This window comes from Echiichthys vipera, assembly GCF_963691815.1.
Source record: "Echiichthys vipera genome assembly, chromosome: 12".
NCBI classification, from domain to species: domain Eukaryota; kingdom Metazoa; phylum Chordata; class Actinopteri; order Perciformes; family Trachinidae; genus Echiichthys; species Echiichthys vipera.
This window is the reverse complement of record NC_139837.1, coordinates 14,906,526-14,922,258: the sequence shown is the minus strand read 5'-3', so window position 1 is coordinate 14,922,258 and position 15,733 is coordinate 14,906,526. Positions and strand designations below refer to the sequence as shown.

Below are 15,733 nucleotides of genomic sequence, written 5' to 3'. Positions count from 1 at the left end.
TCTGTAGGAACACAACTCATGACATGACAGGAGTAGTTTTGCTACGTTGCCAAGTAATAAGAAGTCTTGTGTAGAGGTAGAAAACACGTTGTGTTTATTGTGGGAATAATACTGGACTGTTCGTGATGGTTGAAACTGTTTAAATATAAGAAATAACATTGAAAACCACCATGTAGTGAAAGACCGCCTCAAAAAAGCTGGGCAATACCTTCTATCACCAAAACAAAAATCATCAAACTAATCATGTGACTGTCCCTCAGGTTAATGTGAACATGAAGACTTTACATTTTGTGGTTAGTGTCAATCTATGCACTCTGGAGTCATTTGCAGTCGAAGCAACTCGTTTCCTCTCTGCACCACCGTGGTGATTCTGTCGCTGCTGCGGACGGCCTGGTAGATCTCCTCTGAGGTATTCACCTTCACTCCGTTAATCTCCACCACAACGTCTCCTGGTTTCATGCCAGCTCTGAAACAAGTACGACATTACTGTGGATTTGCAGCAACATCATACAAGCTGAATTAATTGCCTTTTATATCAACAAAAGAAACGCACCACCTCAAACACTGAACTTTTAAGAGCAAGAGGGCTGCTCTGTCCACAGTCGCTTGATCTGCTTACCTGTTGGCCGGGGAGCCCATGATCACTCTGTGAATCAAGATGCCATGTGTCACGTCTGGGAAGGATGGGTCTCTCAACTTCAACTCTGCAATGATGCTGAAGCAGAGGGACAAAACACATCTGGTTTTAGACACAGTGGTGCCAGTACTACTGGAACTACACTCCACTCCACATCGAGAAGCATTTACCTTGGTGTCAGTGTCAGCATCGTTACACCAATGTACCGCTGCTTTGTCTCTGACTCACCGATCCAAGAACCTTGAAGAAAACGCACAAAGACGGGATGTGTAAAAATAATTTCCTTCATAGGAGAGAACAGTCGGATGCTAAGTAGAATATGGGAGAAAGAAAGACAGTGGGAAAGGCAGCTTTTGCTTCTTACTCTTTTTTTTTGCTGCGCGATCGAGAAAAAGTCTCAAGCGATCGGATGGAATAGCAAAGGAGATCCCTGCAGTGACCTTCATGGTATTTATGCCGATGACTTCACCGTCCTAATAAGGGGCGAGAAAACACATTCAGATAGCGTGGTGCGCGCTAAAATGTTACTCTGCTGCGTCAAACTGATGTAACGTTAACAACAGTACATTGAACTAAACAACTCAAACGACAATCCCCTCCATTCAAGCATCACACACACCACAATCAAAGTCCGAAGACGTTTGGTGACATTTGAATGGGATAAACAAACCTGTCACTCACCAAGTTAATCAGGGGACCTCCAGAATTTCCAAACTGCAAAACAAACCAGTCACGTGACGTTAAATGTGAGACATTTCTGAGTCGCAGGAAATATTTCTCGATACATTAAACACTTGTTCCTAACATTTATGTGGTAGTTGGTCCATCAGGCCATGGTGATTCTGTGTACAGTTATACTCACATCAATGGCGGCGTCAGTCTGGATGTACTCCATGTTGGAGTTGGACAGGCCCAGCTCCTTACTGCCTCTCTGTACTGAACTCACGATTCCTGACGTAATGGTATTCCGTAAAGCGAACGGGCTTCCCATGGCGACCACAAACTCTCCTTGTCGAACATCAGATGACCGACCAAGGGTGAGCGTTGGTAAAGGATTCTACATGTCGGGGGAGACAGATTGTACATTCTCACTGCTCGTAGGTCATTCACACTATCACAAGAACAGAGCTTTCTTTTTTTATCAACGCTCCATTTCTCTTGCTGCAATGACCCGATAATGTGTGATGAAGTGTACTGCTTTATTATAAAGCTGCTGGATCGACCTTTAGCTCTTCCATCACAGTGACGCTTTTCAATGGGGAAAAACAGAGGACCATTCATTTTGCCGTCGTGGTCTTTAAGTAGACTTAATGAATCACAGCCTTGTAATTCTACGGCAAAAGAAATATTTCCTCAGACTTCGTACAGGAGGTTTAAATGAGACTGACAGACAAATTCAATAGTCTGATCTATGTGATAACCTTGACCATGTGACTGCTTCATATACTGTGTATTCTACATTAAAAGGCACTTTTATCTAACAAATAGACACACCCTCTTAAAAAGACAGAATCATAAAGACAAGTTTGAAGGTTTGAAGAAAAAGTTAATATTGGTCACACTGCACAGTCAATGGTGTGTTTCCCTTATTTGCTGATTTTTTAAATGTTACTGAACCATCTTGCTTTGTTGCAGTAAACATAACCCATGTTTGTGATGAAACCCTTCTTGTATTCTTTCTCTTAACTGTATTTTGTTATAGATTCTGGTTCTGATGATAAACATACAGTTCCTTTAGCAGAGGTTATTTTAGTTAGTTGCTCACCCTTGATGTGATTTTGATAGTGGCGATGTCTGCTACTGGATCAACATCTTGCACGGTGGCACTGTACATCTCCCCGTTGGTAAGCTTCACGCGGACGCCTCTCTTGTTGGCCACAACGTGAGCATTGGTGACGATGAGCCCATCACTGCTGATGATGAAACCAGAGCCATTTGACACTGGGACTTCTCTTCCTGAAAACGGGTGTCTGTGAAACAGTAAATCTTATTCAGCCTGGAAGCAAAATGTATTATTTTGGTTCATACACACAGAGAGGAAACCAAAACATTATTTTAGCAACTGACAAACAGGCAGCTTTGACAAGGGCCAGTAAACAGGGCCCACGTTAAAGAGCTCATCATGTAGTTTGATGCTTTAGTAGAGAGAACACCCACATATTCAGGTATATACACGTATATAAAGTTAATCACATGAACACAAACCAGTCTCAGACCCTGAAGGTAATGTTTATGGTGAAAGACTTATCTAGTGGTGCGAAATAATTAATTCACAGAAAAAAAATGTACTGAAATGAATTATTACTTGTTATAAAGTAAAGATAAGTGGTAATTAGTATATTATAAATTATAAATAAATATGCTGATGTAAATTATACATTTTTTCATAAAGATAAGTGGTGAGTAATAGATTATAAATTATAAATAAATATGCTGAAATCAAATTATACATTTTTTCATAAAGATAAGTGGTGAGTAATATATTATAAATATATATGCTGAAATTAATTTAAATGTTTTCAGAAAATAAAGATAAGTGGTGATTAATATATTATAAATATTAATTATTATACTATTGATAATTAGATACTAATTATGGAGGAGTGGGATTCAATAATTTATTCTTATCACTCTTTTTTGAATACGTGAATTCAATTTTTAATTATTTTTTGTATGCGTTTTCTATTTTTTTTTATGTTTTTGTTCTTCTGCCTGCAATGGAGCGATGATTTTGCTTCATTATTATTATTATTATTATTATTTTCTGTTTTAATTGTATTTACATATTCGAAATAAACATTTAGAATAAAATAAAAAAAGAAAATAGGATATAATCTTAGATTTAGTTTTGGCTCAGAGACTTCTCTTTACCGATCACTTTGGGAGGACTCCTGAAAGGAAATTGAATTTCCAGCAGCTTACAAAAAACACAAAGGAGCAATAAAAACACGGTGTAAGAACAATAAACTCTTAGCTAAATAAATAAAGTGAAACAATAAACTCTTAGCTAAATAAATATAGAAGGTGAAACAATAAACTCTTAGCTAAATAAATATAGAAAGTGAAACAATAAACTCTTAGCTAAATAAATATAAAAAGTAAAACAATAGACAGTAAACAATAAACTCTTAGTGAGATATATAAAGTAGAGATAGGAATACAGGTCAAATGGAATCGGATAAGTCAAGTGTGTGATACAAAACAAATGAATGAACAAAAAAGAGAGAATTTGGTATTATACTCCACCAATTAATTGTCATTTCAACTATGAAAATGGCACTTTTTCAGTCGACTCACCTTCCCACGATTTCAATGTACACGACAGCTGGCGTGGACTTTTCCACCACATCTGCGATAAAGTTGTACTTATACCGCGGGCTGTCCGGTTTATAAGGAGAAGCGCACTGAGCGGACACCAGCATTAGACCCAGAAACCGCCCGGGTCTGGAGACTCCTCCGTCCGTCACCTTTTCATCTTTCTGGGCGTCTAGAAGCGCCGCCGCACCACAGAGTCCCAGACCCAGCGACACGGACCTGAGCAGAGGAGAGCTGTTGTTGTCATGGCCACCTTTTCCGTCCCACTCCACCCGGGGTCCCCTGACGAGGCTTGTGTTGCCCTCCGTTCCCATGTGGGTCACGTCACATACCACAGCAGAGGGCGCCCGGCTGACTGTCCTCTGTGCCAAAGACCTCTGACACCGAGAGTGTCTCCTTAGTGCTGCGGAGAGGAAACACCTACTGAGAGGAGCCGCTGCCATGTTGCATCACTCCAGGCACACCGGGGAAGGAGTTTCACACAGCTTAACAACACTTTATATCCAAGGATATTCACACGAAGACGGCCCGGTTTGTATTAGACGTAAAAAAAATACACTGTTCACGTAAATAAACACGATAAAGCCCAAACAGGTCCTGTGTATTTCACTGTTATCTACAACTGACAGTTAACAAACGACAGCTGAGAGATCAACACCGGAAGGTTAACTTTGGTGTGAGCATGCGCAGTACACTTCTCCCTCTTACGTGTTTTTTGGACAAACTTTATTAGCAATAATATTACATTACAAGCTAGATAGATAGATAGATAGATAGATAGGTAGATAGATAGATAGATAGATAGATAGATAGATAGATAGATGGATGGATAGATTCAAGATTCAAGAAGCTTTATTTATCCCGAGGGAAATTATTGTGCAACAGTTTCAATACAAAGATGGGAAAGGGTCAGAGTAACAATAAGCATAAAAACATAAATCAAATCAAAATAAAGCTAACGTAAAATAAATCAAGCAATGAACTAAGTGTGACAGAGTGCAACAGACATTGTGGTTAAGCGTAGGTATATACAATATACAACAATATGCAGCGTGCATTTAGCAGCAGATTGAAATGAAATAAGTACAAACTAAATAAGTGAGAAGGAGCGATAAGTGATAAGTGTTGAAAATGTAGCAGCATTTCCTTCAGAACTAAGTGACAGTATGGCACAGTGGAGTGTAGCAGCACTTCGTACTGAAGTAAGTTAAAGTAAGTTACAGTAAACCACAGTGAAATGTAGCAGCATGTCCTAAAGCACAGAAAGATAGATAGATAGATAGATAGATAGATAGATAGATAGATAGATAGATAGATAGATAGATAGATAGATAGATAGATAGATAGATAGATAGATAGATAGATAGATAGATAGATAGATAGATAGATAGATAGATAGATAACTTTACTTGTCCCCGAGGGGAAATTAGGTAATCGTAGCAGCGGTACAAAACAATCAGAAATACAAAATATAAACTACAATAGGTGTACAGTATCGCAGACTTAAAACACTATATTACATTACATTACAATATACTATGTGGAATGTGGAAATAAAAGTACAGGGAGGAGTTATACACATAAACATATATTTTGATTTTATAACAAAAAAAAACAACTGAAATCACCTGGTAATGTAACTCATAGTGTTCTTCAAGATGTGAGAAGTCATTAAAGCTTTTTTGTTTTTCTAAATACTTTACATACAGAGGCATAGAATAATGTCTGAAGTTCACCATGAAACAAGTTTGTGCTTCAAGGAAATTTGGCCTTGTTAGTACGATATTTGCCCAAAAGACACAGCAGTTGTATCACGGTATCAACTCCTTTGTTGTCAGACTCTACATTCAAAAAGAAGACCATATATTCTGTTATAGGGACCAAGAGCTTATGAGTTTCCCCACATTAATAAAGAGATTTGAGTCCAAGAGTTACATGAATGAGTACAAGCATAAAATAAACGAGACAAGGACTCAACCTTCTCTTTACAAAAGGGACATACAGGGGGAACATCAGGTCTAAATTTATGAATTAAGTCATTGCATGGGTAATTTTAATATGAGATTAAATAATTTATTTATTTATTTCGCTCTCTAGACGCTACTTTATTTTTTTAAATTTTCTTACATATCCCATTTAAACACAATACCAAAAATGTATTTCTAAATGTAGAAACAATAATTACACAAATCAAAATGTACAAAGACAGTAATACAGGAAAAGATAATGGAGAATAACAAAAACAGTATGCAAATACAGTTTTTGTCAATTTATTATTTTCGAGTTTTAGATTTTCCATAGTGGTTAATCTGAATCTTTAAAAATATATAAAAGGAGGGTAGTTTGTTTATCCAAATATTTTAAGAATATAGTATTTTTCTAAGATAATGATCAAATGAATTATGTAAGTTGTATCTGCTCTAAACTACTTGTACAAATAGTTTATAATAAATAAAGTACATTATGTAAAAAATAATTAGAGTAATTCGTATGTAATAAATACATACATTGAAAAATAAATACAGAAATAAATCAATATTTCTGAATGAATTAAAAGTTTATTTGTCTTTATATTTCCACGTTATACTTTTTGTAAATTTTGTTTCTCTATTGCCACTTTTTATAAAGTCATATATATATAGGAAGTCATGTTTAAATAATATTATTCCTTAACTCTGTCGGTTATTAGATATTTATCTATGATATTTATGAGACAAGCTCCGAATACTTTTTCCAAAGTTTGTGTTACAAAATGTTTTTGAATTTTATTTATTCCAGACATAAAAAATAATACAAAATACAAAAGTATACAAAATGAATTTAGTTTAAAAGGAGGAGAAAAAACATATATACTATATAGCTATAAAAATTTAATCCTACCCATTTTTCACAAATGTATTGCTGTAATCTGTATATTTTATCTACTATATGTACAATAAATTAATAAATAATAATAAATAAATCGAGCTATAAAATAATAAATCGTATACAATTTTCGACAGATTGAAGTCAATATCGCGTCTTAATGTGAAAGGGCTAAAATCCTGTGCGGAAGTGACGTTTTGTTTTGCAGTACATGACGTCACGTGTTTCTAACCGATCGGCGGTGGGAATTTGAAATCTAGCGGGCTAGCTGTTAGCACATGGCGTCGGATCTATACAACTCGGTTTTCTTTTTCTCTAAAACAAAATAAAAATGGCGTCGTATCCTCATTTCTTGGCACACAGAAACCGGCCGGTTGAATCTCCGGCCAAGGTGTTTGCTAAGCTGAAGTCCAGAGTGCAGAGAGATGTCGAGAGAGGGATATGCGCGGATGACGGGACGTTTACGGGCAGCGACGCCAAAGAGAAACGCGGGGCCGTTTTTAAGTTGCCCAAGATGAGAGCAGAAAGCACCTGGATGCCCGGTCAGCTTAATAATGAGCACCTGAGCTCTGGTTGTTATCCCAATGAAGCGCGGGTCTTGACTCTCTCTCCAATATCGACCCCTCAGAAAACCACCGGGTACTTGTATTCAGACGTGAGCAGCGCGCACTTGAAGGCCCCTGTGGCAGAAACAGGACATGGGTGCACGCCCACAAAGAGGTCTTTCCTGGAGTCCACAGCCATGTCTCAGCCCCCCTCTGGGGACAACGGACAGCGGATCCACACACGACTACCTGTGATCGGAGACGATGGTGGTTTCCAGGTGACCAGCAGGACTCCAGTAAAGATGCAGCCAGTAGGAAATGACTTTGCGGGCAGCAGTGTTTTTGGGGATGGGTGTGCTGTTGAAATCGAACGGATGTCTCCAGCCTTTATGTTGTCCCATACGAGGAAGAGAAAGTTGGATCCGCAGGACTGTAATAAAGTCAGCAGCAGTACAAAGGAGGGCAGCAATGAATGCGTAAGGCAGCAGCCACAGGACAGGGCACCCTCCAGTGTTTTCAGGGAGGACAATATTAGAGGATTCTCTGCTGACCCATCAGAACATGTGGCGTCATCACCCACCGCAATAAAACGTGAGATATTCTCCCTGCTTTAAGTGAGTCATCATTTAGGGCAGGTGTCTCGAACGGATCCAGTAAAGGGCCGCGGTGGCTGCAGGTTTTCATTCCAACCAAGCAAGAACACACCTGATCCAACAAATCCAACTGTGTGAAGGCGATTCAGTTGGTTGAATAAGTCAGGTGTGTTTATGTTTGGTTGGAATGAAAACCTGCAGCCACAGCGGCCCTTTACTGGATCTGTTTGAGACACCTGATTTAGGGGAAGAGACTGACTCGTGTCTCCTTGATGTTTTTGAACAGGTTGTAATGTTTCTCTGGAAAGAATTCCTCCGATGTCTCCAGCCAACATGTTTGCTTACATGAAGCAGAGGGAAAGAGAAACGAAGCTGCCAGAAGTTCATAAAGTCAAGAGCAGCACATGGAATCCGTTTGGTGAGGGTGTGTGAAATTAGTCCAACAAAGAGAGACGTTTTAGCTGTGCATGTTTGTAGGCATGTATCCTGAGTCATGTTTGCAAATTGCATAGTTTTGTATTGTCTTTCTTTGCTTTAGGTAATTTCCATCAGTCCAGAGACACGCCTCCCTCCACAGCTCACAACGTGGGTGAGATGGAGGACATCGCCTTTAGAGGTGTTTCAGAAAGTGCGGTGGTGGTTCCTGTCAAACGCTCCAGAGTACAGTCAGCAAACAGCCAACCAGACGCAGACCCCTCTGAGGATGTCCCGAGCCCTGCTGCGTCACCACCGCCCGTTTTGCTCGAAGACCCACTTGTACTCAACACGCCACAGGTGTCCATACCGAAGAAACGAGAGGCTGTGTTCAAGCAACAGAAATGGCCCCAGCAGACAAATCTCCCAAGTGTGAGTAGAAAGTTATTTTAAAAATGGCTACCTCTTACTTTAAATGTAAGTCCTGGATAAAAAGGGGTGCAGGTAGGGCAAATGGAAGAGGCCTGCGTTGATCATTCAAGGTTTGGATTTGCAGGCACATTTAAATCAAATGGGAAATCGAAAACGATGAATTGTTGTTTGTCTTCTTTTTTGGCAATTCTGATTCTAACTGGGCCTGTTTTCCTCTTTGACAGGAGAGAATGATTTACCTCCAAAAGTGGTTCCTGAGGAAGAATCACCAGGGTGTGTTTGTTGATGGACTCCACCGGTACGTGTTTCTTGAGACATTATGATTTAAAAAAATAAGATTTTGTGTGGTTTAATGTGTCTTTTTTAACCGTTTTTTTCCCCATCCAGGGATAAAAAGATACAGTGGCACAGTAACATCATTCTGGAGCGGGTGTCTAATTCTGTGGTGGAGACCATCTCCGGCAGCGTTTACATCTTGGTTGGAAAGATGAACATGAGGGTGGACTCTGGTAAGATAATGTGTGGTTAGATATTTTTCCACTGAGAATGTGCTTCACTTTGGCAGGGGAAGAATAGTGAAACAAAATTTTAAAAAATGCACATAAACAGATGCAAATTTAAATACTGTGTGGATAAATACCCTTTCACTTCTTGCCTGCAGAATTTCCCAAGTGGCTTTTGAAGAAGTTTGAACATGGTTTTCCTCAGGACTGGAAGGCACTTTATGAGAAGTGTCTGTCAGAGTCAAGAGAGTAAGATGCAAACGTGTGGCTTTTTGTCTGAAATCATCGTTTTGAACATTTGTGTAATTTGCGTAGTTCCAATGCGTTTTTACAATTGCCTCAAAGTTGTCAAAAAATCAACAGACTGCCCTCATGCCTGAATGTAATCCTCTCTTTTGATAACCTTAATTGGCTTATGTGACGACATGTCAGGCATGGAACTGTTAATTAGCCTGAAATGGTTGCGCTGTGCGGGGATAAAATGTAACATATATATATACATCCACGCAGTACATACACATACCTACTCCACATTTTAAAGCTGGTATTTAAAAAAAAAAAATCTTTCCAGGGTTCACATCTTTATCACCCTTTTAGACATTTTCACCCCCCTGGTTAATAGACTTGCAAAGATGAATCGTTTAGTTGTCTGCTATTAAATTAATTGGCAATTATTTTGATTAATTGGTTTCAGTACAAAAAAAAAACGGTAAAGTAAAGTTTATCTAAATCTAGCTTTCTTAAATGTGAATGTGTTCTGCTTTCTTTACTCCTCTGTGATGGTAAAATGAACATCTTTGAGACAAAACAAGACATTTGAGGACGTCCTCTTGGGGTTTCGAGACAAAAACGATCAAAAATGTTCGCCTTTCTCTGACATTTTATAAACCAAACAACTAATGGAATAAGCTGTCAATTATTTTCTCGATCAAACAATACAAATATTTGTTAGCTGCAGCCCTACTTAAGTGTTTGCTTCCCTTTTATTTTTCCTGGAGATGTTGAATAATAAATGCATCAGATGAAATTACCATGGTTGAAAATGAGTTGCTAAAGTCCTGTGTTCTGAATTTTGATTTACAGAAGCAACTCCAGCGATACAGAGAGGAAAGGTGTCCTATCAAAGACAATATCTGAGAGATCCACCATCCGTTCTGTGAAGCAGAACAAGCAAAAGTCTGTGAATACACGTGAGTACAAGAAAGCCTAGCAAATACATGCTTTGTACAAGAACATATAATAACATGTTCTTGTGCTACTCCTATTATTAATATGAATTATCATACAAGACTAAGAGTCTCCAGCCTATGCTAGTGGCTATGTGAGGCTGTGCATAGGCAAGGTGGCGCTTTGAGCTAAATGCTAATGTCAGCACTCTAACATGTCCACAATGATACTGCTAACGTAATGATGGCAACAAGTGGCAGCGCCTGGGCCTGAGAAGTGAAGCCAAGTGCCTTAAATCTGCATTCTTTATCATGGCCAGCAGAGGGAGACTCCACTGGTTGCAAAAAGAAGTCAGATTGTGAAGAAGTCAATGAGAAAATGACCCTACTTTTCACTTGATTTATTAGCCTAGAGTAAAATTCCTTGATGAGGCTGTGGTCTCATTTGCTAGTGTCATGTGTTCTTCCATACAACATTATGTTCATTTTGTAAAATTAGCAAGTCACTACCATGGCGACCTCTCAGTCAGGATGGAGGCTTAGTAATACACATCCGCGGCACTGTGTACATTTAAATAGCCATGAACTTCTAGGTGGTTGTCTGTGTTAAAGGCTTAAGTCTTTGACCCTTGACCCAGTGTGTTTTTAGTTCATAAAAGTTATAAAACAGTTTTGTCGCCTAAAAGTGTCTTGTCCAGTATTTCAAAGTACATAAAGACACTCTAGGACTTTTTTTCCAGTATGTGTATTTCATTTCGCTAGCCAAAATTAGAATCCCACTTAATATGGTAACCAAGCTATCCTGCACTAGCATTAGTTAGTAGCTTCTTGTCTGAATATGGTCACTTCTGGCTTTAATGGGTGATGTCATAGTGGTTATGTTAACTTCTTTACAGTCTATGGTTGACAAGCAGGTTGTTTACCATGTTCACCCTCTTAGCTTTGTTTGTTAGCACGCTAACATTAGCACTACGTTCAGCTGAAGTTGATAGGAATGTCATTAGTTTTGCAGGTCTGACCTGATGGGATTCATCCTCTGGTGACCATGAATGTACCAAACAATCCATCCAATAGTTGAGATATTTAATTGCGGAACAAAGGGGGGTGGATTGACCGTCAGACGGTTATGCCCTCTCTAGAGCTGCTAGCTCCAAAATTACAAAAGAGTAAGGCGTTGATCAATTTATATTAAATATATTTTCTTCTTCTCCAGGTGATTCCTGTCCTTCTGACTTCTCGTCTTGTGTAAAAGTCTCACGAAGTGGTCGCACGATCAAGCCGCCGCTTGAGTATTGGAAAGGAGCGAGAGTCATTCTGGATTCCCACATGAATGTTACCATCCATGATGGTTATGATACCTCCATCTGCATCCCTGTAAGCACCTATACTTTGCTCACGAGTTACATAATAATCCAGAAAAATTGTTTGACTATGAACAAACAACTGATCAATGTTTTATCTCTTTACATCACTGGAGGTGAATACAACAGTGTCCGTGAGGACATCAGCGTGCAGTCAAGGTAAAGATAGCTTAGAGCTGTAGTTTAAGTATTGTGAGATAAGTTATGAGTTGCATGCAGACAACCTGTCTTCTGTGTTTTCAGGCCTTAAGCAACGTACATCATCCAGTGATAAAGAGGCATCAGTACCACTGAGGAAGGTCAAGCCTCCACTCCGCAAATGCGACAGAGCCAAGGTTAGACCTGAAGAAAAGCCCTCTTATTCATCTGAACCGCCTGTGGAGACACGCAGCAGCTCTGAAGATTGGTCTGGCAGACCAAAAAGACAAGCTGCTAAGAAAACATATGTAGACACTGTCCCTCAAAAGCAAAGTAGACCTGAAAAGTCTTCAACACAAAGGTCAGTGAAACAGAGACTTGGCAGCCCTGAAGAGCAGTCTGGCAGACCAAAAAGGCATCCAGCTGCTAAGAAAACATATGTAGACACAGTCCCTCAAAAGCAAAGTGAACATGCTAAAACACAGATGCATGACACCACAAGGACTTCAGTGAGAATCTTGGAAAGGAAACGGGCTGTCGCAGCCTCCCCAGAATCTGTTGAGGACACAACATTAGCATCAGATGATGAGGTCATTGGAAGAAAGAAGAAGGGGAAAGAAGTGCACAGGAAGAGAAACAAGAGAGTTAACAAGTCACAACCAAGCTACGTGTTTCCAAGTGATACGTCGACGGTCTCTGAGGAGAGTGAAAATGAACTGAGGAAAAGAATGAGAGTAACACAAATCAAACATAAACAGAGGAAACGCTACATTTCATCATCTTCAAAGCCTTTGCCTGAGTTGGCACAACCCAGAAAGAAACCCAGGGCCAGCAAAGGCAATGTACGGATTCCTCAAGAGCAGGATGCAGACGAGTGGACAGGAGTAGAGCTTATGAAGCTACAAGAGTGAGTTTTGTAGACAGTAGCAGTTTTGCAAAATAAAAGTTGCATATTGCATTATAAGGCGAATTCACCACCTGTTTTAATGCACATTTTCAGTTTGCGCATGAAAAGCCTGAACAGAAATATTAAAAAAAAATGCTGGGATGAGAAGGAAAGGTTGGTGAATATATGAAAGCAAAGTGCAATGGAAACAGATTTAGGGAATAATTGGTGACACACCAGTTTTTTTCCTAGGTTTACAGCTTTTTGGGGGGAGGGCATTTCTTTCCAAAATGCAGATATTTTTGTCCACATCGGGGCGGAACTCCGTCGTGCCCGATACAGAGAGCAAAGGATAATTGTAAACGTGCAACCATATAGAGACAGAAAGGACATGCCGTCATGTAAATAAGAGGCTATTTAGTGTGTTTAAGGACAAAAAATAGCCTCTAAGTTCTTCGGTGAAGCGTTAGTTGCACGGGAAAGTGGGCTGCGCAACATAACCAATTCTCTTAATTTATGGTCTGACAAACTGAGAGAACAAGAGAGGGACAAGGAAGAGGAAACATTTCCATTTTCCTGTTGTTGTTTTACACCTTTTTAGAGGTTTGACTGATACACATTTATTTACTTAAGACCTCTTCTGCAATAGTTTTCTGGTTTTCTCAGTGGAGAATTGGCGCCATCTGTTGCTTATGAGCCAACTCCAAATATTCGCACCGTGGTAGTGGATGGGAGAAGGCATTCATTTGCATGTTCTTTTGCATATTTGTTAAAAAACGTTTATAATTCATTTGGATGGAGGCCCAGCTATAGCCTCACGTGTGTTTGTGTGTTTTCCAGGGCTGTGTCCTACTTTCCTAAGCACATGGTAGGTTACTGGGCAAAGGTGGCGAAGATGGTTGGAACACGTTCTCCAGAAGAGTGCCAGTCCAAGCGCGCATCCCAGGAAACCTCCCAGACTCACGCTAAGAAACAAAAAAAGGAAAAGGTTAAAGCACCAAAAGATCCAGGTAGAAAACGGTTTGAGTTTTTGATGTAAATTCACATCTTTGTGATTCCACACCCCCAGATTTTACTCCGCAGGAGGCATCACTTTATCAGTCTGTTTTCAGCTTGATGGTTGACAGATGTGGGATTTTCAATTGCCAAAGCTGATATTTAAAGAGCAGGGCGGACACTGGCTGATATATATAATAACAATTATTATTTAACGTTCCAAGGTAGGGCATTTGTGCTGCATTTGTGTGGTGTGGGAATAACCTGAAGAATTAGATCCAGGGTGGGAACATGAACACTGCAGTAACATTGTGAGATAGGGCATGCATTGGCCGAAGTCTGGGCTCTGAGTAGAGTTATAGTATTCTTCATGTTTTGCTTTGATTCATTTTTCTCTTTAAACATTCTTTACAGACCAATTTCAAAAAAAGTTGTCGTCATTAGTCACTTCCACACAGGGAAATAACTACCCTTAAAGAACTAGAATGATCTAAACGTTTTTGCAAAGGAGAGGACATTAACTGCAGAGATTTCACAAGCTATAATCTACGCCTAGTTGCAGATCATCCGGTGATATCTGCCGGAGTGGGAACCTTAAGGAGAAAGCAGCAGGTGCGTGAGTTCCTGGAGGCCATGCCGAAAGAAGATGTGGGGGACATTTTCAGCTCTGCGGCCATGCATAATAAATGCTCTGAAGTTTGTTACTTTTTTTTTTTTTTGTATTTTTCACAAAAAAAGAAGACATTTTGTGACTATGACACAATACTAAATGACTTATTTTGTACCTATCTTGATGGATAGATGCCCTCCATGTGTCGGAGTGACTTAGATATCAACTGGTCAGACAAGGAGCCACTCACCCCCAAGTCTACAGCTTACCCCGAAGTAAAGACGCCGCAGTGTCTGCATATCACTCCCGGCATGATGGGGACTCCAAACAGGTGAATGACGTTGACTTGTGCTTGTAAAGTATTCATTGCAGTACAATAGTTAACCTTCCTCTTTCTTGTTTTCAAAGTACAAAGGCGGAAAAGTATGTCTATAACTTCCAGAAGAGGGAGAAAAAAAACAAACAGGCTCCTTCCTCAAAGGTACTAATTCATGAAAGGTCATTTTTGAGATTATTACTATTTTCAAGCATGTGGATTATCATTTTTTATTAGAAAAATAACTATTTGCGTCTGTTTCTCTCAGAGCTTCACACCCACGCCAACAGTTAAACGAACAATGAAGAGATGCGGTAACTCAGGTGGGTTTCCTCAGAAATGTGCAAATGAGACACACTTTACAACACAACCTCTACGGCTTATACTTTCATTTAGGATGGCTGGATTGTATTAACATGGGTAAAGATGATGTTCATTACGTCTTGATGTAGCTCTGTTTTTGTTGCCCACTGCTGTATGTAGATGTGTTTAAAGGGGATTTTCACAGCAAGGTTTTCAGAAATTAGTTGAACATGTTTCTAAAGCTATAATTAAATTCTTTGTATTTCTTCTTTCTTTTGAAATACACTTTTTTTTCCCACTAGAAAATGACACCTTTGTCATTTGGGAGATGTTCCCAGGAAAGGATGACGTGCCGCCTGAAAGCGAAGAGGAAGAGGATTTTTACTTCTCGGATGACAACTGAGCAGAAAACTTCACATTTTAAAATCCAGAAATCCAAGATCGTACAAATTAATAAACTAATGAAATAGAGGAGAGATGGGCCGTCTTTCTTGTTTAACTCATCCAAATTTGAACAATAAAACTTGCAAATTTGCTCTTGTCTTTCACATGTAAGAGTTGACTGTTTTTGTTTTGTTTTTAGCGTAAACTGGATTTGAGCTCTTTAATGTGGAAAAAAACACAATGGCCAGAGGAACGGATTTAAAGCTTTT

General features: G+C 39.4%; 2 protein-coding genes across 2 annotated transcripts; one reads left to right on the top strand and one right to left on the bottom strand.

Moving 5' to 3' along the window:
* Positions 1–52: 52 nt before the first annotated feature.
* On the bottom strand, positions 53–4,510 carry LOC310954602 (serine protease HTRA2, mitochondrial-like). Its single transcript, XM_083924171.1, has 8 exons — positions 3,935–4,510; positions 2,403–2,607; positions 1,500–1,694; positions 1,319–1,351; positions 1,002–1,110; positions 808–877; positions 620–715; positions 53–466 (listed from the first exon to the last, which is right to left on the bottom strand). Exons 1-8 carry the CDS (start codon positions 4,393–4,395, stop codon positions 301–303), a joined length of 1,335 nt encoding a protein of 444 aa, XP_083780297.1. The 5' UTR covers positions 4,396–4,510; the 3' UTR covers positions 53–300.
* Positions 4,511–7,148: 2,638 nt separating this feature from the next.
* Positions 7,149–15,520, top strand: mis18bp1 (MIS18 binding protein 1; the record flags this gene model as incomplete). Its single annotated transcript, XM_083924585.1, has 16 exons — positions 7,149–7,953; positions 8,242–8,379; positions 8,494–8,801; positions 9,026–9,099; positions 9,189–9,310; positions 9,463–9,553; positions 10,388–10,494; positions 11,684–11,844; positions 11,948–11,990; positions 12,075–12,876; positions 13,696–13,865; positions 14,408–14,547; positions 14,653–14,792; positions 14,870–14,942; positions 15,046–15,100; positions 15,383–15,520. 16 exons carry the CDS (start codon positions 7,149–7,151, stop codon positions 15,481–15,483), a joined length of 3,330 nt encoding a protein of 1,109 aa, XP_083780711.1. The 3' UTR covers positions 15,484–15,520.
* Positions 15,521–15,733: the final 213 nt, after the last annotated feature.

Excerpts from the sequence above, each read along its gene's own strand:
- LOC310954602 (XM_083924171.1), bottom strand. The coding sequence starts at position 4,395 with ATGGCAGCGGCTCCTCTCAGTAGGTGTTTCCTCTCCGCAGCACTAAGG. Across the intron at positions 1,352-1,499 it reads AGACTGACGCCGCCATTGAT|TTTGGAAATTCTGGAGGTCC; the intron begins GTGAGTATAACT and ends TTTGTTTTGCAG. Across the intron at positions 716-807 it reads ATGCTGACACTGACACCAAG|CATCATTGCAGAGTTGAAGT; the intron begins GTAAATGCTTCT and ends CCTCTGCTTCAG.